This window comes from Salvelinus alpinus, chromosome 28 (assembly GCF_045679555.1).
Source record: "Salvelinus alpinus chromosome 28, SLU_Salpinus.1, whole genome shotgun sequence".
NCBI lineage: Eukaryota > Metazoa > Chordata > Actinopteri > Salmoniformes > Salmonidae > Salvelinus > Salvelinus alpinus.
Genome location: NC_092113.1, coordinates 8,009,812 through 8,032,569, shown reverse-complemented (window position 1 = coordinate 8,032,569; position 22,758 = coordinate 8,009,812). Strand labels below are relative to the sequence as shown.

The window sequence follows — 22,758 nt, the reverse complement described above, 5'->3', positions numbered from 1 at the left end:
CTAAACACAGTATCTCCCTATGTTCAGTTAAGCTGAATCAATTTGATTGGCCCACCCATGTAGTTGGTGTCCCATATTCATATACAGTGTCAGTGTTATCTCTCTCTCTCCCTGCCTGCCTCCAGCCCATACACCCAAAGTTCAAAAGAGGATACCTCAGATACTTTGACTACCTGTCCGGATTGGGGTCAATTCAGCTTTAATTTCAAACAATTCACTTAATGGATTGATTGAATTGAAAACTCAACTGACCCCAACCCCAATACCTTTCCAGGATTACCCAGTAGTGGGCTCCACCTCTTTCCATCTGCAGACAGACAGGCATCAGTCTGGGTGTTTAAATCTGTCAACACCATTTTGCCATGTTGAGTGATTGATATATTTGGTGGGATGGTAGGTTATTCTGAGTACATGGCTGGACCATGGTGAGTGATCTGAGCAGCTCAGGCCTGGGGGTGGGTGGGTGACAGACAGGATTACAGTGGAAAGAGGAGCACACTGTCTCACACTGCTGCTCTTCTTCCTCCAGTCTTTCTCTCTCTCCTCCGTCTCGCATTCACTCTTTTTTTCTCTCACTATCGGTCTGTCTTCACTCTTCCTATGTCTCTTTCTCACACTTACGCATATACTTTCTCACTCTCCCTCAGTCTCTCACTTGTCCTTGAGAAATGACACTTATGGAAGCCATGTATTGATGGAAAGCGGCATTCTGCTGTTCTGGTGACTGGGCTATGGACTGTATGCTAGGAGAGCTCCCTCTCCTTCCATATCAAAAGACAAACATCCTGCACTGATAGCCAACAAGACTCCAGACACTGGTGGAATTGTGTAGAGAGACACACACACTTATCCAAAGGCTCTGTTCTCCTCCATTGAAAGTATATTAACAGTCCCTTTTCATTAGTTTGTTGTGCAGGATTCTTTTAGAAAATAAATCGTTTCCAGCATCAATCATTCAGATGTTGTATGACAAGGACTGCATGTTTTATTTGAGTCCTCAGTTTAATTTAGATTGGTTTATTTGGATGCAGCAGAGCAGTTTGGGTTCAGAGAGAGTTCACTGAGGGAGTCGGCTCTGTGTTCCTTCTTCATGTCCCATGGGTTCAGGACTCCACCTGTCAGAGAAAGACTACAGGCACTATTTAACCTAACTAACAAAAAATATATATATATATATTTGTGTGCTGCATGTTTACATGTTCACTCACATCTACTGTACAGTAGGTACTAAATAAAATGATGTTCACATTGAGACAAAATGAAACATTCTTAAATGCATATACACTGAGTGTACAAAACACTTTTTTTGCCCTCAGAACAGCCTCAATTCGTCGGGGCATGGACTATGCAAGGTCTTGCTGCCCCATGTTGACTCCAATGCTTCCCACAGTTGTGTCAAGTTGGCTGGATGTCCTTTGGGTGGTGGAACAGTCTTGATACACACAGGAAACTGTTGAGTGTGAAAAACCCAGAAGTGTTGCAGTTCTTGTTACAAAACCAATGTTCCTGGCACCTACTACGATACCCTGTTCAAAGGCACTTAAATATGTTGTCTTGCCCATTCAGCCTCTGAATGGCACACACACACAATCCATGTCTTAATTGTCTCAAGGCTTAGAAATCCTTCTTTAACCCGTCTCCTCCCCTTCATCTACACTGATTGAAGTGGATTCAACAGGTGACCTCAATAAGGGATCATAGCTTTCACCTGGATTCACCTGGTCAGTCTGTGTCATTGAAAGAGCAGGTGTTCTTAATGTTTTGTACACTCAGTGTAGATTGTTCTCTATGAGAACCCATAAAACCTACTCTTTGCTGAGTAGGACGTAGCCTACTGAGTATTAAGACTGATGAGGGCCAGTCCCAGACTATTCAAAAGCATTACAGAGACTTTGATTAGTGGACTGGATCAACGACTTCAGTTTGGGGTTGGACCCAAACGTGGGGATTTAACGCTTATGGTCCACCAGTCCTTAAGTCAGAAGTCATTGAAGTATTCCTTTGGCAGTGGTTTGGTTCATGTCTCTCTCATCCCGTGATTTGGTCAGTCACAGTGGCTGCTAGGGTCCTGTTTCTGACATATTTTAGGATACTGTTCCACTCTACCCATTGATGATGGATGGGATTTACAGTATATACACACACATAGCTAGCACTTTTCCAAGTGTTCAAAGTGCTTTACATTGTATAGGGGAAACAGCTCATCCACTACCAATGGATGAAGAGTTCAACCTCTTGTTACCCCCTCATCATCACTTCGCTCTGGCTCTCTCACACTGGATCTGTTCTCACACTGGATCTGTTCTCACACTGGATCTGTTCTCACACTGGATCTGGTCTCACACTGGATCTGTTCTCACACTGGATCTGTTCTCACACTGGATCTGTTCTCACACTGGATCTGGTCTCACACTGGATCTGTTCTCACACTGGATCTGTTCTCACACTGGATCTGTTCTCACACTGGAACTTTTCTCACACTGGATCTGTTCTCACACTGGATCTGTTCTCACACTGGATCTGGTCTCACACTGGATCTAGTCTCACACAGAATCTGTTCTCACACTGGATCTGTTCTCACACTGGAACTTTTCTCACACTGGAACTGTTCTCACACTGGATCTGTTCTCACACTGGATCTGTTCTGTTTGATGCAGCTCTATCAGCTACAGGTCCAGTTCTGGCTGTTGTGTTTGTGTTCCCATCTTCAGCTGTTCCATTAGTCACTAATAGCGGATGTTCCATATTCTTAGCTGTTCCACTCCCTCCCTGACGTTCTATTAGCTGATGTTCCATCTGTCGGCTGGCTGTTCACAATGGCTGTCTAATAGAGAGCTGCTGCTTCTCTCCTCCCTCCACTGAATACACGCATTCTGTCTCTATTGTCACTTGGCTGCAATCGCTCCTCTTCAGGCCTAGCTTCTGCGCACTCGCGCACACACGCGCAAACACACACACAGTGACTTAAGGTCACAAAGGCAGCAGCGGGGGTGGACATGGCCTCCGTGGCTGCCACAGCGTCAGAGCTTGGCTAAGTGCTTCCATTCAGACGTGATTATGGCTGTAAAGAGGGAGTGGGCAGGTCTGCTTTGTCAGCTGTAGACAGAACTGAAAAAGGGGCCATTTTAGACCAAAGCAAACAAAGGGGAGATGAGTGAGGAAGGGGACACACATTCAAGCAGTTCAAATGTGTGCGTTCACGGCTCTTATCAGTGTGAGGCAGGTAGCGTCGTCACTTGGAGATGCTGGGCCATCATCAGACTACTGGAGACTGTGTCTGTTGTATTCTCATGTACTGGATGTGTGGCGGCTGACGTTTATTTATAAGCACTACTTAGGCTTCTCATTTTAGGAACTCTTTGAAGAGGTAGGGTTGAAGACGTTTTCGGGAAGACGGGCAGGGACTCTGTTGTCCTAGCTTCAGGGGGAAGCTGAGTCCACCATTGGCGTGCTAGGACAGAGAAGAGCTTGGACTGGGATGAGTGGGAACTGCCCTCACGTAGGGGTGGGAGGGCCACGAGAGCAGAGGTGGCAGAACGGAGTGCTCATGTTGGGGGTGTAGGGTTTGAGCATAGCCTGAAGGTAGGGAGGGGCAGTTCCCCTTGCTGCTCCATAGGCAAGCACCAGGGTCTTGAAGATGATGCGAGCTTTAACTGGAAGCCAATGGAGTGTGCAGGGTGACATGGGAGAACTTGAACACCAGGCGGGCTGCGACGTTCTGGGTAAATTGGAGGGGTTTGATGGCACAAGCAGGGAGCCCAGCCAACAGAGAGTTGCAGTAGTCTAAATGGGAGATGACAACAGTCTGGATTAGGACCGGCGCTGCTTCCTGTCTGAGTAAGGGTCTTACTTTACAGATGTTGTAGCACATGAACCTGCAGGAGTGAGTCACTGCGTTGATGTTTGCAGAGAACAACAGGGTGTTGTCCAGGGTCACGCCAAGGTTCTTTGCAGTCTGGGAGGGGGACACCATTGACTTGTCAGCCGTGACCAAAAAACAAACATTCACAAATCAAAAGCTTGCTTGTTTCGTTATAAAGCAGCTTTTCCTATCCATTCGTTAGACAGTCCCTACGTTGTTGTCCCGTTAGCATCCTAACAGGTCAAGCTGTTCTATCTCTGTATTACTCTACATTAGCTAATCCGTGTGAAAATGTCTGCTGTCTGTCTGGCTGCATTGCGTCCTGTACTGTACTGATTCAAAACACGGAGGCCAGAAACAGAGGCTGAGTTTGACTGGCTGGCTTAATGGCTCTTTAAAGCCTGCTGCTGAATCACAAAGCAGAGGCCTTGAATGATGTGCGAATCTCTGCCAGATACAGGGATAGGCTCTCTGATCGGTGTTAAAAGTCAAACTCATGCTGTTACCCTGGTAACATTTGCATTACGCAACGAACGGGAGATGACAGTTTTCGAATGTTGACTTCGTGCGCCTTCGATTAATTCACTGAGATGTGGGTTGTTGGTGGGGAAAAGTGTTGCTTCGCTTGCAGGCTGTGCTGACAGTGTTGACACGTCACAGCATCGTAGGGATCTGGGTGCATTGTGCTGTCTTTTGGATCTGAAATACGTGTGTTTTGTGCCCACAGTTCTTTGTATACAGAGGTGTATTCTGACCACAGGCTTGTTTAGAAGTGAGATCGAATGCTTTCCCAGACCACAGCAGGTTGGTTTTTAAAAAGAGAATGCCAATGTGTCGACCCAAAAACAACTTTTCTCAGGTGTGAACAACATGAAGACCAAGTAGAGGAATTGAGTAATTCAGAGGCTCTCCTCCTCAGGATTACACAAGTCAGGCTACTTTGTTCAGGCTATTCCTTCCCGCCGCACTAATCCAGAGCTCACGTCCTGTCACCTTCTAATCGTCTGCCTGTGTGGCTCTGCACCACCAGGCATGATGGGAAAAAAATTGAGATTATGATCATCAATCATCCAATGAATTAATTGAATGTTGTTTTCACAGACCTTTTATCTGTCGAACTGGATTAGCAACCTGTTTTGTCACTTTCTTTCTTTTCCCCAACAGTCTGTTGTTTCTGGAATATTCTATCCTCCACCACTGTCACTGAATCCTCATCATTGATCAAGTCCCTGCTCTGGGCCAGGTGTTGGTGAATGATGATCTCGCACAGTTTAACCCTGTTGGCTCAACCATTACTGCCTGCTTACTGCACAATGAACCAATCAGACTTCTTCTTCTTGAAGAGTGTTTGTTGTTGTATTTATTATGCACATCCTTGATGTTTAATGGCCCTCTCTCTCTCTCTCTCTCTCCTCCCCCCTCTCCTTCCCTCCCTCCCCACAGGAAACAGTAGAATATGCCTTCCTAATCATTTTTACTATAGAGACCTTTCTGAAGATCATAGCGTATGGTTTAGTCATGCACCAGAACTCCTACGTAAGAAACGGATGGAACATGCTGGATTTTGTCATTGTCATAGTAGGGTGAGTACTACCACTGTTTAATTCAATGGCTCTCCCAAGACAGAGTCATAGAGTAATTCACACACACACACACACACACACACACACACACACACACACACACACACACACACACACACACACACACACACACACACACACACACACACACACACACACACACACACACACACACACACACACACACACACACACACACACACACACACACACACACACACACACACACACACACACACACACACACACACACAACAGTATGGCCCAGAAAAGACCACTAAGATAAATCAGAGCTCTGTCACCAGAGAGCTCAGAAAGCCTTTTGACTCAGGGCTGTATTTTACGATGATGTCATCTGTATCTCTGTGTGATCTCTGTGATCTCTCTCTCCCCCTCCCCCTTTCCTCCCTCTCTCCGCAGGTTGTTCAGTGTAGTTCTGGAGGTGATAACCAAAGAGGGTGATGCCGGGGGCCAGGGGGGTAAACCGGGAGGCTTCGATGTCAAGGCCCTCCGAGCGTTCCGGGTGCTCCGCCCCCTCCGCCTTGTCTCAGGAGTACCCAGTGAGTCGCCATGGCACCAGAACATTTAATACATTTAGACTCTAGAGATGCATCATTATGTAGTAATCGATCTGCGTTTCTGATTCTAGTTCAAGCTCAATCTCAAGTTTTATTGATACCCATATAGCGGCCAATACAGGCTGAAATCTATCTGGACATAATGTATACAAATACTGAATGAGTTCCTCATAATATACTATATTAAATGGATGTCTTCATAGCTTTACACTGTCCCAGCTTCCATCTTGTGTGTGTGTGTGTGTGTGTGTGTGTCTGACCCTTCTCTCTCCATGTCTCTAGGTTTACAGGTAGTGTTGAACTCCATCATTAAAGCCATGGTTCCTCTGCTCCACATCGCTCTGCTCGTCCTCTTCGTCATCATCATCTACGCCATCATCGGCCTCGAACTCTTCATCGGCAAGATGCACGCCACCTGCTACCTGGTGGGCACCGGTAAGGGCCTGCGTCCCGTAACCGGCCTGTCTCGGTCCGTTACTTAAACTTTTCCCAGCTTTAGATGCATGTCAGTACTGCATAAAAAAAGACAGGCTTAGGTTACCGATCGCCCCCCCTGCTGTGCGTCTGTAGTACGTGCATGTATGACCCCCATTAAAAAACAATAGTCTCAATACGTTTTTGAAGAATGTGAATTATCTGTCTGTACAGACCCTAAGATTCCAGTCGCTCACAGGTTGGAATCAGCTCTGTTTCCATATTTCAACGATCTCTGCTGACAATCATGACCCTTATTCTAGTACTTACCCCTGAATATCAATGAATATACAATAAATGTCGCTTGCAGTCAATCAGAGGGATCTGTATGAAACATGGAAGCTAGATGACGTTGTTCCATTACTCCTGTGTTACTCGTCTACGATAAGGTGGCCTTATAGCGGGGAGCTTATGGGCGGCATGACGTAAGTGTGTACGTATTGCGCTCTCTCTCTTTGTTGGCTTGTTTGGTTACATCCTTGTGGTGGTTGAGAAGCAGCAGTGCAATGCAGGGCAGAGTAGACCCAGATCTCTGCTTGCTTTAATCCGAGTTTCCCAGTCCCTGCTGATGAAAAACATCCCCACAGCATGATGCTGCCACCACCATGCTTCACTGTGGGAATGGTGTTCTCGGGGTGATGAGAGGTGTTGGGTTTGCGCCAGACATAGCGTTTTCCCTTGATGGCCAAAACGCTCAATTTTAGTCTCATCTGACCAGAGTACCTTCTTCCACATGTTTGGGGAGTCTCCCACATACCTTTTGGTGAACACCAAACATGTTTGCTTATATTTTTCTGCCCACTCTTACGTAAAGCCCATCTCTGTGGAGTGTACGACTTAAAGTGGTCCTATACTTTACAGCTCCTTCAGGGTTATCTTTGGTCTTTTTGTTTCCTTTCTGATTAATGCCCTCCTTGCCTGGTCTGTGAGTTTTGGTGGGCGGCCCTCTCTTGGCAGGTTTGTTGTGGTGCCATATTCTTTCCATTTTTTAATAATGGATTTAACGGTGCTCCGTGGGATGTTCAAAGTTTCTGATATTTTTTTATAACCCAACCCTGATCTGTACTTCTCCACAACTTTGTCCCTGACCTGTTTGGAGAGCTCCTTGGTCTTCATGGTGCCCCTTGCTTTGTGGTGTTACAGACTCTGGGGCCTTTCAGAACAGGTGTATATATACTGAGATCATGTCACAGATCATGTGGCACTTAGATTGCAAACAGGTGGACTTTATTTAACTAATTATGTGACTTCTGAAGGTAATTGGGTGCATAATGATCTTATTTAGGGGCTTCGTAGCAAAGGGGGTGAATACATATGCACGCACCACTTGTCTGAAACAGGTAATTTTTTAAATTTCACTTCACCAATTTGGACTATTTTGTGTATGTCCATTACATGAAATCCAAATAAAATTCCATTTAAATTACAGATTGTAATGCAACAAAATAGGAAAAACGCCAAGGGGGGTGAATACTTTTGCAAGGCACTGTATATGCAACATCAGCAGAGAGTTAGGGACTGTGGCGTGTGGTGGCGGGGGTGTGTGTGTGTGTGTGTGTGTGTGTGAGAGTATCTGTGATGAGCTAGTGTGCTATGAGAATTATGTGTTAACACTGTATACATGTACACTATACCTATTGAATGTGTATCCGTAAACAAGAGTATGTAAGCAAAGCTACATAAAGCCACACTTTTCTGTGCTTCCCAGTGCCTTTTTACACCACAGGACGTATTTGATATTCTCATATGACAAACACACTCTGATATCATGCATCTGATGCCATGCGTCATTGTTTACTAAGGTATTTTCCGGCCTTACATCCTGCCTTTATCTTTCTCTCCCTTTCTCTATATGCACTGAAGGTATTCTGGCAGAGGAGGAGCCTGTTCCGTGTGCGGTGTCAGGCCATGGGCGCCAGTGCAGGATGAATGGGACTGTGTGTAGGGAAGGATGGCACGGCCCCAATGGTGGCATCACCAACTTTGACAACTTCCTGTTTGCCATGCTCACTGTTTTCCAGTGTATCACCATGGAGGGCTGGACTGATGTTCTGTACTGGGTGAGGCTGCTTTATGAACAACACCTTGCTAGCAAGCTAACTCTACTTACAATGACACAGAGGTTTCAACAGTGTTAGCTTAGCTTCATCGCTAACACTGGATGAGCTCCACTCAAATCCAACTTGCAGAAATAATGTACACAAACATACTCCCCCTCCCCTCTCTGACCTCCCACCTATCTCTCCCTCTCTCCTTAACCCGTGTCTGTACCCTACCTCTCTGCCCAATCTCTACCTCCCTTTCTCTTTCCTCCGCTTATCTCTCCCTCTCTTATCCCTCCCCCTGCGTCTCTACTCCATCTCTCCCTCCTTTTCTCTCTCCGCCAAATGACTCTCCCTCCCTCTCTATCGGTACTGTCCTCTCTTCTCGTTCATGTACCAGTTACTATGGTGATGCCGTGCTAATGAAGCCATGAATGGGGTGAAGGTGACATTGGAAGCGGAAGAGAGATGCAGCCACTCGACAGACATGAAAGGGATTGAGAGGGAACAGAACACGGAGGAGGAATGGGGAGATGAGATTGGCAGTTATCCACCTCATGTTCGAAGGTTTTTAAAACACGGAAGAGAAAGGCGGAAACTATGGATACAACTTCCCCCGCGGTCGTGCATTATCATAATTCATATGCGCGCCACTAGAAACCCTGTCAATAGCATATTTCGGCATTCATTTTGTTAACGGAATCAACAACTGCAATAATACTACTAATACAAGTTAAGACTGGGATGGATCCCCAAAGTATAAAGTGGAAATATTCCCAAAGTCAATTTATGAGAGGAGACGGACAAACAGTACCCTACCCAGAAGGACTCATCACTGGCTGGGATACTGATATGAAACCGTCTGTGGCCGTCCATAAAGTGAGCCAAAATATACGCATATATCATTGACTCTCTTGCTGTTGATGGTCAGGCTATGGAAACTCTCAGAAGCTCAGAAGCTTACCAGTATCTAAACAGCGATAAAGTTGGGACTGTTCTGGCAAAGTCCTTCGGAGACGAAGATAAGTGGATCTTCCGCGGAGCCGATGTCTGGCCGAGCCAGTCTGAGGAGCCAGTCCCACCAAGCATGGGTGCTAGCTAGCATGGAGGGAGAAGTACTGACTGCTGGTTTCACCCGCATTGCGGTTTAGGGGAAATCCTGTTGCCACGCCACCGCAATATGTAGAAGGTGAGATGAATACCACACTAGCTAGTTAGCTGTAGCTATCTATTTCCCCCTTGTTCCTGTATGTTCGGATGCAGGACACACATTTCACTCATTTACTTCCCAAACTCATCCGAACTACACCTACGGGAAGTCTCGTGGGACCTCGGACAGTGAGGCCTCGGACAGTTAGGACTTGTAATTTCTTCCCGAGACCAGCTGAGTAAAAAAATATTATTATTTATTTTGTTTATGTTATGCAGGGGATGCACACAGACACATGTGCGTTTACCCACACACACATACACACGTGCGCACAAATACACCTGAAGAATCCTGCTGGGGAGAAGCAAATGGTTCTTCATCCTCATCCTCAGGCTCAGACAACATTTGTGAAGACACCTGTGTGACTGAGGAGGTGGATGGCTCCTCATCCTGAGGCTCCAAGATAATTTCTGAAGAGGCCTGTGTGGCTGAGGAGGTAGATGGCTCCTGATCCTGTCCGGTGCCAGAGGGTGCTCCAAAATATTTCAGTAGTGCCCCTGAATTTGCATTGAAATACAGTATATGAGTCTGACACCCTAAATACATTTGTTGCGCAATTAAATATACAGTTGAAGTCGGAAGTTTACATACACTTAGGTTGGAGTCATTAAAACTCGTTTTTAAACCACTCCACAAACTTCTTGTTAACAAACTATAGTTTTGGCAAGTTGGTTAAGATATCTACTTTGTGCATGACACAAGTCATTTTTCCAACAATTGTTTACAGACAGATTATTTCACTTATAATTCACTGTATCACAATTCCAGTCGGTCAGAGGTTTACATACACTAAGTTGACTTAGAAAATTATGTCATGGCTTTAGAAGCTTCTAATAGGCTAATTGACATAATTTGAGTCAATTGGAGGTGTACCTGTGGATGAATTTCAAGGCCTACCTTCAAACTCAGTGCCTCCTTGCTTGACATCATGGGAAAATCAAAAGAAATCAGCCAAGACCTCAGAAAATAATTGTTGACCTCCACAAGTCTGGTTCATCCTTGGGAGCAATTTCCAAACGCCTGAAGGTACCACGTTCATCTGTACAAACAATAGTACGCAAGTATAAACACCATGGGACCACGTAGCCGTCATACCGCTCAGGAAGGAGACGCGTTCTGTCTCCTAGAGATGAACATACTTTGGTGCGAAAAGTGCAAATAAATCCCAGAACAACAGCAAAGGACCTTGTGAAGATGCTGGAGGAAACAGGTACAAAATTACCTATATCCACAGTAAAACAAGTCCTATATCGACATAACCTGAAAAGGCTGCTCAGCAAGGAAGAAGCCACTGCTCCAAAACCGCCAGACTACGGTTTGCAACTGCACATTGGGACAAAGATAGTACTTTTGGAGAAATGTCCTCTTGTCTGATGAAACAAAAATAGAATTGTTTGGCCATAATGACTATTGTTATGTTTGGAGGAAAAAGGGGGAGGCTTGCAAGCCAAAGAACACCATCCCAACCGTGAAGCACGGGAGTGACAGCATCATGTTGTGGGGGTGCTTTGCTGCAGGAGGCACTGGTGCACTTCACAAAATAGATGGCATCATGAGGGAGGAAAATGATGTGGATATAATGAAGCAACATCTCAAGACATCAGTCAGGAAGTTAAAGCTTGGTCTCAAATGGGTCTTCCAAATGGACAATGACCCCAAGCAGCGGGCATTGCTTATACACACTTCGTAATCCCTACTGATGCGTATCAAAGTAGTGTTGTGGAGGTACACAATTTATCAATTACAGTACAGTAGAGAAATGATGCACAAAGTAGCCTACACAATTGCAAAGCACAGTGAAATATATTCACATGGGCACTGCACACAGCCTAGTTTCAGAGGAATATCATCTGCAGGCAGCAAGAGTCTGCAGCTCACACCTGGTTTTGGCATGTAGCAGCTCACAGAAGAATGGCATCGGTAGCTGGTAGGGTTGAAATGACGTTTCAACTTATGAGATCTACCAGTAAATTCTAACTAAGGCAACAATGGGTATGCAAACCAGGTATTGAAAGAGTTTAGTCCGAAGTGTTGGTTAGTAGACTATTTGTGATGTGCAATTGTCATCGTGCACTGTTTGCTTCAGGGGCGTAGAGATGGACGGACCCACCCAATCAGATTGATGTGGTTTAAGGGATTTTGAGAGTGATAATCTGAAAAACCTATAAGAAAACTCATTAAAAAAAACATAGGAAAAGATAGGAATTTTCACACAGGGTGCCTTTCCTTTGCTGGGCAGGCCGTTTTTGGCAAAATGTGAGTATACCCACTAATCCAGGCACCACTACACCACTACATAGGGCCAATGGAAAGACAGCGGTCACACACAGCATGATGTTAAAGGATAAGCAGTCCATAAACTCTGACATTATCAGCCAGTAGGTCCCAATCATAAGAATACAAAAACACAACCATTAAGCATTTCCCTATCAAAATGTACAGCTATTACTTCCTATTGCAAAACACATTTCACATTTAGCCCCCAAAGTAACAATTTGTAACAGGTGTCATCAGAAGGAAGAGACCAAGGCTCAGCGTTCTTAGAGTTCCACATAATTTAATCACGAAGTGAAACTAAAACAGGACAAAACAATAAAGAATACAACGACCGAACAGCTTCAATGTGCAAACTCCCTGCACACAAACAAAGAACAAGATCCCACACAGAAGAAGGGAAAAGGGCAGCCTAAATATGATCCCCAATCAGAGACAACGATAGACAGCTGCCTCTGATTGGGAACCACACTCGGCCAGAAACAAAGAAATACAAAACATAGAAATACAGAACATAGAATGCCCACACAAATCACACCCTGACCAAACCAAAATAGAGACATAAAAAGGATCTCTAAGGTCAGGGTGTGACACCATTGACCTATAGTTTCAAGTGGAACTGACATCGCTTTAACTACTTTGCAGATATGAAACAAACAGACAATCATAATATCAGTAAAGAATATCAAATTCCCAGTTTATGCTACAAAACCAACTTTAGTTTTAAAAATAGGTTATATTTGACTCAACGTTCCATGACGTACATTAAGGCAGTTGGCAGAATAGATGGATGCAGTTCAATGCATGATTCATATAATCCACCAATACATTTCTTGGTAGTCCAAAAAAAGTTGCTATCAGGTTGTAAATCACAACTGGCCTGGTACATTGTTCAGGCTCCATTCTGGCTCCATTCTGGATGCACTGCTTCAGTTTCAATGACTCAATATTCTGGACATAAACAAACGAATGTAACTAAGGCTGGGAATTTCAAAACAATCAAACTACCAAGGGCAAATTTAACATTGAAACGTCACATTTACATAAGTACTCAGACCCTTTACTCAGTAATTTGTTGAAACACCTTTGGCAGCGATTTCCACGTCAAGTCTTCTTAGGTGTGACACTACAAGCTTGGCACACCTTTATTTGGGAAGTTTGTCCCATTCTTCTCTGCAGATCCTCTCTAGCTCTGTCCGGCTTGGATGGGGAGCTTCACCGCACAGCTATGTTCAGGTCTCTCCAGAGTTGTTTGATCGGGTTCAAGTCCGGACTCTGGCTGGGCCACCCAATGACATTCAGAGACTTGTCCAATAGCCACTCCTGCGTTGTCTTGGCTGTGTGCTTAGGGTTGTTGCCCTGTTGGAGGGTGAACCTTCACCCCAGTCTGAGATCCTGAGCGCTATGGAGCAGGCTTTCATCAAGGATCTCTATGTACTTTGCTCCGTTTATCTTTCCCTCTATCCTGACTAGTCTCCCAGTCCCTGCCGCTGAAAAACATCCCCACAGCATGATGCTGCCACAACCATCCTTCACCGTAGGGATGGTGCCAGGTTTTTATCCAGACGTGACACTTGGCATTCAGGCCAAAGAGTTCAATCTTGGTTTCATCAGACCAGAGAATCTTGTTTCTCATGGCCTGAGAGTCCTTCAGCTGCATTTTGGCAAACTCCAAGCGGGCTGTCATGTGCCTTTTTACTGAGGAGTGTCTTCCGTCTGGCCACTCTACCATAAAGGCCTGATTGGTGGAGTACTGCAGAGATGCTTGTCCTTCTGGAAGGTTCTCCCATCTCCACAGAGGAACTCTGGAGCTCCGTCAGAGTGACCTTCGGATTCTTGATCAACTCCCAGACCAAGGCGCTTCTCCCCCGATTGCTCAGTTTGGTCAGGCAGCCAGATCTAGGAAGAGAGTCTTGGTGGTTCCAAACTTCTTCCATTTAAGAATGACGGAGGCCACTGTGTTCTTGGGGACCTTCAATGCTGCAGCCATTTTTTGGCACCCTTCCCTAGATCTGTGCTAGCTGCTAGGAGGATGTCATGTTATGTCATTGGAGAAGTTGGTGAGTGACTGACTTTTCCCCCTCATATCGTTTTTCGGTGGCTATACAAAGCTAGAGATAACAGATGTAATTTGGTAAACTAGCAAGAACCTGAATGACTGTTATACAGCTGGCATATCTCTTGCGTTTCACAAATTCACTCTGGCTATCTACTCTGATTTCAGAGCACTCTTGTCGGAGTGTGCCAGAGTGCAGAACAACTGATGAATTTACGAACACGCAACACCTGCTGAATATGACCGGTGTCAGTAATCGTAGGCAAAAAAAGTAATAGTTAGTCAAGAACGCTCTAGATAACATGTAAACAGCCAAACCAGCTCTGCTACGGCGAGTAAAATGGTCACAATGAGGTGTTCTCTCATTTGTCTGGAAATAGCTAGTTAGCCAACTTTAGCCATTTAGCTTGGGTGCTTGGTTGGGACAAGCATGCATTGGCAGTAAAGCTGCAGAAGGACGAGGAGGCTACAATTCCCCATTGTTAATCAGTGCAATGTTGACGGCCAACAAGCTGAAAAACTTTGAGAAGGTTTATCTAATGTTTCCTTTGTTAGATTTTAGCTTATCTTGCCCTGGCTAGCATTAGTTGTTGATGTGCATAACTGAGGGGGAGAGAGCCTACATTTTCATGGTTTTATCAATAGGACTGTACATTTCCCAATGCAATTGGACCCCCGTGGTGTTTACATATCTGCAGAAATCCATTCAGGTGTATTTTGAGGTTTTTGGCGAATGCGTTCTAATGATCTAAAGTCGCGCTGTTGCAACTGCCTGTAAACACACAGTCCAGTTCAAAGTGAATGATGGCAGGCCCTGTAGCAAATGGCTTGTTTGTATAAAGGCCTACTGTAGCTATGGTGCACCAGTCTGTGTAGACTCCGGTCCTGGACAAGACAGATGTTTTTATTCAGTTTTATTTCTTGCAGTGTCTATTAGTTGGCCAAACGCATGGCCGCTTTACCACTCTACAGTATATTGCTATAGAGTTTTCACAAATGCCTTAGTATACGTATTTCCCAAACATTCTAAGAATTTATGAAAACGTGAAAATAAATATATCTAAAGCTTGTCAGATTTTTTTTTTTAAGTGTCATATTCATCCTGTGGGTGTATATGATCATATTTTAATATGATTTCATGTTGCTAAAATGCTTTCAGTTCCACTTTAAATCCAACAATGTTTCACACACAAGTTATTTTTCAAGCGCGCTGCAGTAAAAAAAACACAGTTCCATTCACCAGATGATGATCATTTGAAACGTACCTTCTTTTTTGAAAGTTATTCTTGAAAAGGGAGAAGCTAACAAATTAGCAACGACATCATCTTTGATAACACCTGCTGCAAACTAGCCAACAACAAAAGCTTGCTAGCTAGACCGTGGGAAAACGAATGCTCGCTATTGCACAATGACCTGTTGGCCTTCAAGGCAGAAGTTTCCATATGTTTTTGTAAAAATGGTCCCACCCATTAAGTCAAAATGAGATTGGTTAATTCCACTGTCACTCCAAAACTTGCCCTAATACAGTTGAATGGCAGATGCCTTTTTCTAGCTTCGGATGTTTTACATTTTTATTTCACCTTTGTTTAATCAGGTAGGCTAGTTGAGAACAAGTTCTCATTTACAACTGCGACCTGGCCAAGATAAAGCAAAGCAGTGCGACACAAACAACAACACAGAGTTACACATGGAATAAACGAACATGCAGTCAATATGTCACGATCTTCTTTGGGAGAAAGAGAGGAGGACCAAAACGCAGCGTGATGTGAATCCATTCTTCTATTTATTAAACGAAGAACACTTAAACAAACTATACAAACTATACAAAATAACAAACGACTGTGACGCTATAATGAAACCGAGTGCAGACATGCAACATCAACTAACATAGACAATCACCCACAACCCACAATGACAAAACAGGCTACCTAAATATGGTTCCCAATTCGAGACAACGACTAACACCTGTCTCTGATTGAGAACCATATCAGGCCAAACACAGAAACAGAAAACTAGACAAACATAGAATGCCCACTCAGATCACACCCTGACCAAACAAAACATAAAACATACAAAGCAAATTATGGTCAGGGCGTGACAGCCCTGCCGCAAAACCTAAACCTATAGGGGAGGGTCTGGGTGGGCATCTGTCCGTGGTGGCGGCTCTGGCGCGGGACGTGGACCCCACTCCACCATAGTTATTGCCCGCTTCCGTAACCTCTTTTGAGCGGCGACCCTCCCCGCCGACCTTGGACTGGGAACCCTAATAAAGGGCCCCACTGGACTGAGAGGCGCCTCTGGACTGAGGGGCAGCTCCGGACTGAGGGGCAGCTCCGGACTGAGGGGCAGCTCCTGACTGGCGGGCGGCTCTGGCGGCTCCTGACTGGCGGGCGGCTCTGGCGGCTCCTGACTGGCGGGCGGCTCTGGCGGCCCTTGACTGGCAGGCGGCTCTGGCGGCTCAGGACAGACGGGCGGCTCTGGCGGCTCAGGACAGACGGGCGGCTCTGGCGGCTCAGGACAGACGGGCGGCTCTGGCGGCTCAGGACAGACGGGCGGCTCTGGCGGCTCAGGACAGACGGGCGGCTCTGGCGGCTCAGGACAGACGGGCGGCTCTGGCGGCTCAGGACAGACGGGCGGCTCTGGCGGCTCAGGACGGACGGGCGGCTCAGGCGGAGCTGGACAGACGGGAGACCCTGGCGGAGCTGGACAGACGGGAGACCCTGGCGGCGCTGGACAGACGGGAGACCCTGGCGGCGCTGGACAGACGGGAGACCCTGGCGGCGCTGGACAGACGGGAGACCCTGGCGGCGCTGGACAGACGGGAGACCCTGGCGGCGCTGGACAGACGGGAGACCCTGGCGGCGCTGGACAGACGGGAGACTCTGGCGGCGCTGGACAGACGGGAGCACCTGTAGTGAGGAGACAGGGACAGCCTGGTGCGGGGGGCTGCCACCAGAGGGCTGGTGCGTGGAGGTGGCACCAGATAGACCGGACCATGGAGGCGCACTGCAGGTCTTGAGCACCGAACTTGCCCAACCCTACCTGGCTGAATGCTCCCCGTAGCCAAGCCAGTGCGGTGAGGTGGAATAGGCCGCACTGAGCTGTGCTGGCGAACCGGGGACACCATGCGTAGGGCTGGTGCCATGTACCCCGGCCCGAGGAGACGCACTGGAGACCAGATGCGTTGAGCCGGCTTCATGGCACCTGGCTCGATGCCCACTCTAGCCCGGCCGATACGAGGCGCTGCTATGTACCGCACCGGGCTATGCCTGCTCACCGGGGACACCGTGCGCCTCACGGCATAACACGGTGCCTGCCCGGTCCCTCTCTCTCCAAGGTAAGCACGGGGAGTTGGCTCAGGTCTCCTACCTGGCTTAGCCACACTCCCCGTGTTCCCCACCCAAATACATTTTTGGGGCTGCCTCTTGGGCTTCCTTGCCAGCCGTGTTCCCTCGTAACGCCGGTTCCAATTTCCTACTGCCTCCGCTCTCCGAGCTGCCTTCACCTGTTCCCATGGAAGGCGATCCCTTCCAGCCAGAATCTCCTCCCATGTGTAGCATCCCTTGCCGTCTAGAATGTCCTCCCATGTCCATTCCTCTCGAGCTTTTGACCGCTGCTGCTGCTGCTGCTGCCCGTTACCATGCTGCTTGGTCCTTTGGTGGTGGGTGATTCTGTCACGATCTTCTTTGGGAGAAAGAGAGGAGGACCAAAACGCAGCGTGATGTGAATCCATTCTATTTATTAAACGAAGAACACTTAAACTATACAAACTAAACAAAATAACAAACGACCGTGACGCTAATGAAACCGAGTGCAGACATGCAACATCAACTAACATAGACAATCACCCACAACCCACAATGACAAAACAGGCTACCTAAATATGGTTCCCAATCAGAGACAACGACTAACACCTGTCTCTGATTGAGAACCATATCAGGCCAAACACAGAAACAGAAAAACTAGACAAACATAGAATGCCCACTCAGATCACACCCTGACCAAACAAAACATAAAACATACAAAGCAAACCATGGTCAGGGCGTGACACAATAATACAGTAGAAAAGGTTTATATACAGTGTGTGCAAATGAGGTAGGATAAGGGAGGTAAGGCAATAAATAGGCCATAGTGGCGAAATAATTACAATATAGCAATTAAACACTGACGTGATAGATGTGCAGAAGATGAGTGTGCAAGTAGAGATACTGGGGTGCAAAGAAGCAAAATAAATAAAATAAGTAACAGTATGAGGATGAGGTAGTTGGATGGGCTATTTACAGATGGCGCAGTGATCTGTGAGCTGCTCTGACAGCTGGCGCTTATTAAAGCTAGTGAGGGAGATATGAGTCTCCAGCTTCAGGGATTTTTGCAGTTCGTTCCAGTCATTGGCAGCAGAGAACTGGAAGGAAAGGTGGCCGAAGGATGAATTGGCTTTGGGGATGACCAGTGAAATATACCTGCTGGAGCGCATGCTACAGGTGGGTGCTGCTATGGTGACCAGTGAGCTGAGATAAGGCGGGGCTTTACCTAGCAAAGACTTATAGATGACCTGGAGCCAGTGGGTTTGGCGGCGAATATGACGAGAGGGCCAGCCAACGAGAGCATACAGGTCGCAGTGGTGGGTAGTATATGGGGCTTTGGTGACAAAACGGATGGCACTGTGATAGACTGCATCCAATTTGCTGAGTAGAGTGTTGGAGGCTATTTTGTAAATGACATTGCCGAAGTCAAGGATCGGTAGGATAGTCAGTTTTACAAGGGTATGTTTGGCAGCATGAGTGAAGGATGCTTTGTTACGAAATAGGACGCAGATTCTAGATTTGATTTTGGATTGGAGATGCTTAGTGTGAGTCTGGAAGGAGAGTTTACAGGCTAACCAGACATCTAGGTATTTGTAGTTGTCCACATATTCTAAGTCAGAACCGTCCAGAGTAGTGATGCTGGAGGGGCGGGCAGGTGTGGGCAGCGATCGGTTGAAGAGCATGCATTTAGTTTCACTTGCATTTAAGAGCAGTTGGAGGCCACGGAAGGAGAGTTGTATGGCATTGAAGCTCGTCTGGAGGTTTGTTAACACAGTGTCCAAAGAAGGGCCAGAAGTATACAGAATGGTGTCGTCTGCGTAGAGGTGGATCAGAGAATCACCAGCAGCAAGAGCGACATCATTGATGTATACAGAGAAGTGAGTCGGTCCGAGAATTGAACCCTGTGGCACCACCATAGAGACTGCAAGAGGTCCGGACAACAGGCCCTCCGATTTGACAGACTGAACTCTATCTGAGAAGTAGTTGGTGAACCAGCCGAGGCAGTCATTTGAGAAACCTTGGCTGTTGAGTCTGCCGATAAGAATGTGGTGATTGACAGAGTCGAAAGCCTTGGCCAGGTCGATTAATACAGCTGTACAGTATTGTCTCTTATCGATGGAGGTTATGATATCGTTTAGGACCTTGAGCGTGGCTGAGGTGCAACCATGACCAGCTCGGAAACCAGATTGCATAGCGGAGAAGGTACGGTGGGATTCGAAATGTTCGGTGATCTGTTTGTTAACTTGGCTTTCAAAGACCTTAGAAAGGAAGGATAGGATAGATATAGGTCTGTAGCAGTTTGATGGCCTAGCCAATGGCTGACTAAGCTAGCTAGATTTACCTCCCCGGAGACCAGCAATGAAAAATTCTGATTGGATCTTTTTTATCTTCAGCGTTAACTCTTTTAAATCAAAACATAATTGAAAATAATAATAATTATATTATAATCTTTACTGAAGATTGTTCCCCACTGTGTTAGGGTTAGTAATCATTTGTAGGGTGGCTCTATTTTACCCCAGCATGCATTTCTTCACTGTTCTGAATGCCTAAAGAATCGATATGTTCTGAAATAAGAACACAGAAATACTGGACATTTTGAACTCTTATTGTTGGTGTTTTGACAAAATTACAATCATGGTATTGAATTGGACTTGTATAATTCTGGTTTCGGTCTTGACTCTGTCTCGGACCCCTTGTCCCCCTCCCGGTCTTGACTCGATCTCGCCCCCCAACTGGGCTTGGTCTTGACTCAGACTCGATTTTCTCCGGTCTTGGTCTTGAATCGGTCTCGCTTTAGGTGGTCTCGAGCACAACACTGCCGTGCGCATCACCACCAATTCATCCAAAATTCATCCACGAACACTTGTATCCTTCCTTCCGGGGAAACATTGCCACCAAACATGGAAAGGACAATGAGATCAATGGCACCGGGTTCGTGCTCAGGGGTTTGAGGTGGCTCACAAAGGTCTGGTGGTCTGCCCAGAGGAGCCATGGCTGGCAGCCAGTCCAGATGGCATTGTAGACGACAGAGCTGCTGGAAATTAAGTGTCCAGTGACCAACTCACTTGTCCAATCCCTACAGTCCAATCCCTACATGAGAGAAGAGGAGATGTCACTGAGATAGGAGGGGGAATTTGTGATGCAGACCAATGGGCCAAACTACTTAAAAGTTGGATGTACTGAACAAAAACCACCTCGTCAGTGGTACCCCATAAGAACAGATAATACTGGACATACCGTTTGACAACAAATTCACAAGGCAGCAAGTAGAATGACCCTGAATGTTCTGTTTTGGACATATGCTGCCTTTTTTGGTGGATGAGTTCTCTCAGGGCAGACTGCAGCTATGCCAGAAATATCTGGACATTCTCAAGAGCTAGATGCCTCAGATGTGTGATGGGGTAAAGTGACACAATCTGTTTTAAAAATGGTTCATTCATGGAAATCTCCTTCCAGAGTATTTTATCATGTTTATGCCGTAATATGATATGCGTGTCCTGATGTCATACTAAACTTATTACAGAGCAAACAGGAACCTGTGTTTAATCGTTTTGCACATGTTTATTACTATGTCACATTGTCTGAGTAGATGTAGAAAGTAACATTTCTCACATTTCTCACGTTCAATAAATAAATAACATTTCAAAAGTTAGGATCAGAAAAGTGTGTACTTTTTTCAATTGAGGAAACAGCATATTTACAGTAGTAGTCTTCCAGACTCTCACCACTTTTTTGTATCACCATCTCTTTGTACCATCAGAGCACAGCCAGTAGAGTATACGGCCGACCACTGGGATTAGTTGTTTACCAGTTTCCCCTCTCAGGTTCACCATCCCAGCACAGATTTTCTGGATTTTGTTGGACTTTGGTGTCAGACTGATGGGGATAGTTTGTGAAAGGATCTTGAACACCTTCAAGCGCCTGATTGCGCATTCGACATGTATCTTGACATTTGCCATTTGTCATCTGTGAGTTGACCTCCCTTGTGTGTGAAACAGGAACGGTCAGATAAAACACCTTACGGCAGAACACTGTAGAGTAGACACACTCTACATTGTATTATTATATTATTGTAAATGTGTAAATATGGAGAAATGTACATTTGTATGATGTATTATTTTATTAATGGTGTATTGTTTTAGTCCTGTTTGGACCCCAGGCAGCAGCTAATTGAGGATCCTAATAAATACTAATACGTACTAAGGGGCAGGCAGACACACGCGTTCAGGAATCTGTATCAACACATCTTGTTTATGCATGAACTAACGTTATTTATAACATAACTACAATTACCTGTTGATCCCGATTCCGCTGCACAGACTATCAAGTTTCCTCCTCTTCTTCACAACGGGTCGGTTGTACCAAAGGTACAATTCCGGATAGGGGTGTTCCATGGTGGGTTGCTTGTTGAGGAAGTGGAATGAGCACACAAACAAGTTGTTTGGTGGCTTCTTCAGATTAAAGCCCTCATTCATTGCGTCTTGTCAACTTCAGTCACGAGCATCTTGTGAAAACAAAACCAAGGTGGGCATGAACACTTTGCCTTGGCCTGTGGCTTGTGGTTGAAACATTCCTGTCTTGACCACTTCTGTAGTGTCACGATCATCTAATGAATTAACGGACCGAGGTGCAGCGTACGTAGAGTTCCACATGTTTAATCAGATGAAACTCACAAAAACAGCAAACAAAACGTGCCGCTCATGGAGTCCTCACAGGCAACTACACACAAAACAAGATCCCACAAAAACCAGTGGGGAAATGGCTTCCTAAATACGATCCCCAATCAGAGACAACGATAAACAGCTGCCTCTGATTGGGAACCATACCAGGCCAACATAGAAGACAAAACACCTAGATAGGAACACCCCCCCAGTCACACCCCGACCTAACCAAAATAGAGAATAGAAAAGGCTCTCTATGGTCAGGGCGTGACATGTAGTTTCTTCCGGGAATTGTTGCACCCACGAACTGCTCAGGTAGTTCCAGAAAACCCTGTGGTTATAGCTAGCTAGTAGTGGCTAACTCTGACGCTAGTAGCTTAATAGCTTTCGTTAGCGAACTTGAATGAAATAAATCTACAATCACACTTGTTCACAAACACTTATACTTGACTTTTATTCGGTATAAATTGACTTTTTCTAACAATTTACAAAATGTTTTGCAAACGCTGGGTAAGTAGCTGAAGTAAAGTTAAGTTTGCCGCTGGCGCGCTGCAGTAAAGTAAAGCAGAAGTCGAATCCATTACTTCCTTATAGCAGTGGTGGGCAATCTTTTCTGTGTGGGTGCAGGCTTTTGCTCCAGCCATAACAATAACACAACTAGATGTATAGTGTTCATCAAGAAATGAGCTGTGTTACTGTTTTGGCTACATCAA

General features: G+C 45.9%; 1 protein-coding gene across 1 annotated transcript in view; it reads left to right on the top strand.

The window, feature by feature from the left end:
- LOC139557110 (voltage-dependent L-type calcium channel subunit alpha-1D-like) overlaps positions 1-22,758 on the top strand; it is a 92,664-nt gene that overhangs the window by 32,129 nt on the left and 37,777 nt on the right. The window contains exons 4-7 of the mRNA XM_071371482.1: positions 5,306-5,445; positions 5,866-6,005; positions 6,306-6,458; positions 8,361-8,557. Of these exons, the coding sequence (XP_071227583.1) occupies positions 5,306-5,445; positions 5,866-6,005; positions 6,306-6,458; positions 8,361-8,557 (630 nt within the window). The remainder of the gene's footprint in view (positions 1-5,305; positions 5,446-5,865; positions 6,006-6,305; positions 6,459-8,360; positions 8,558-22,758) is intronic.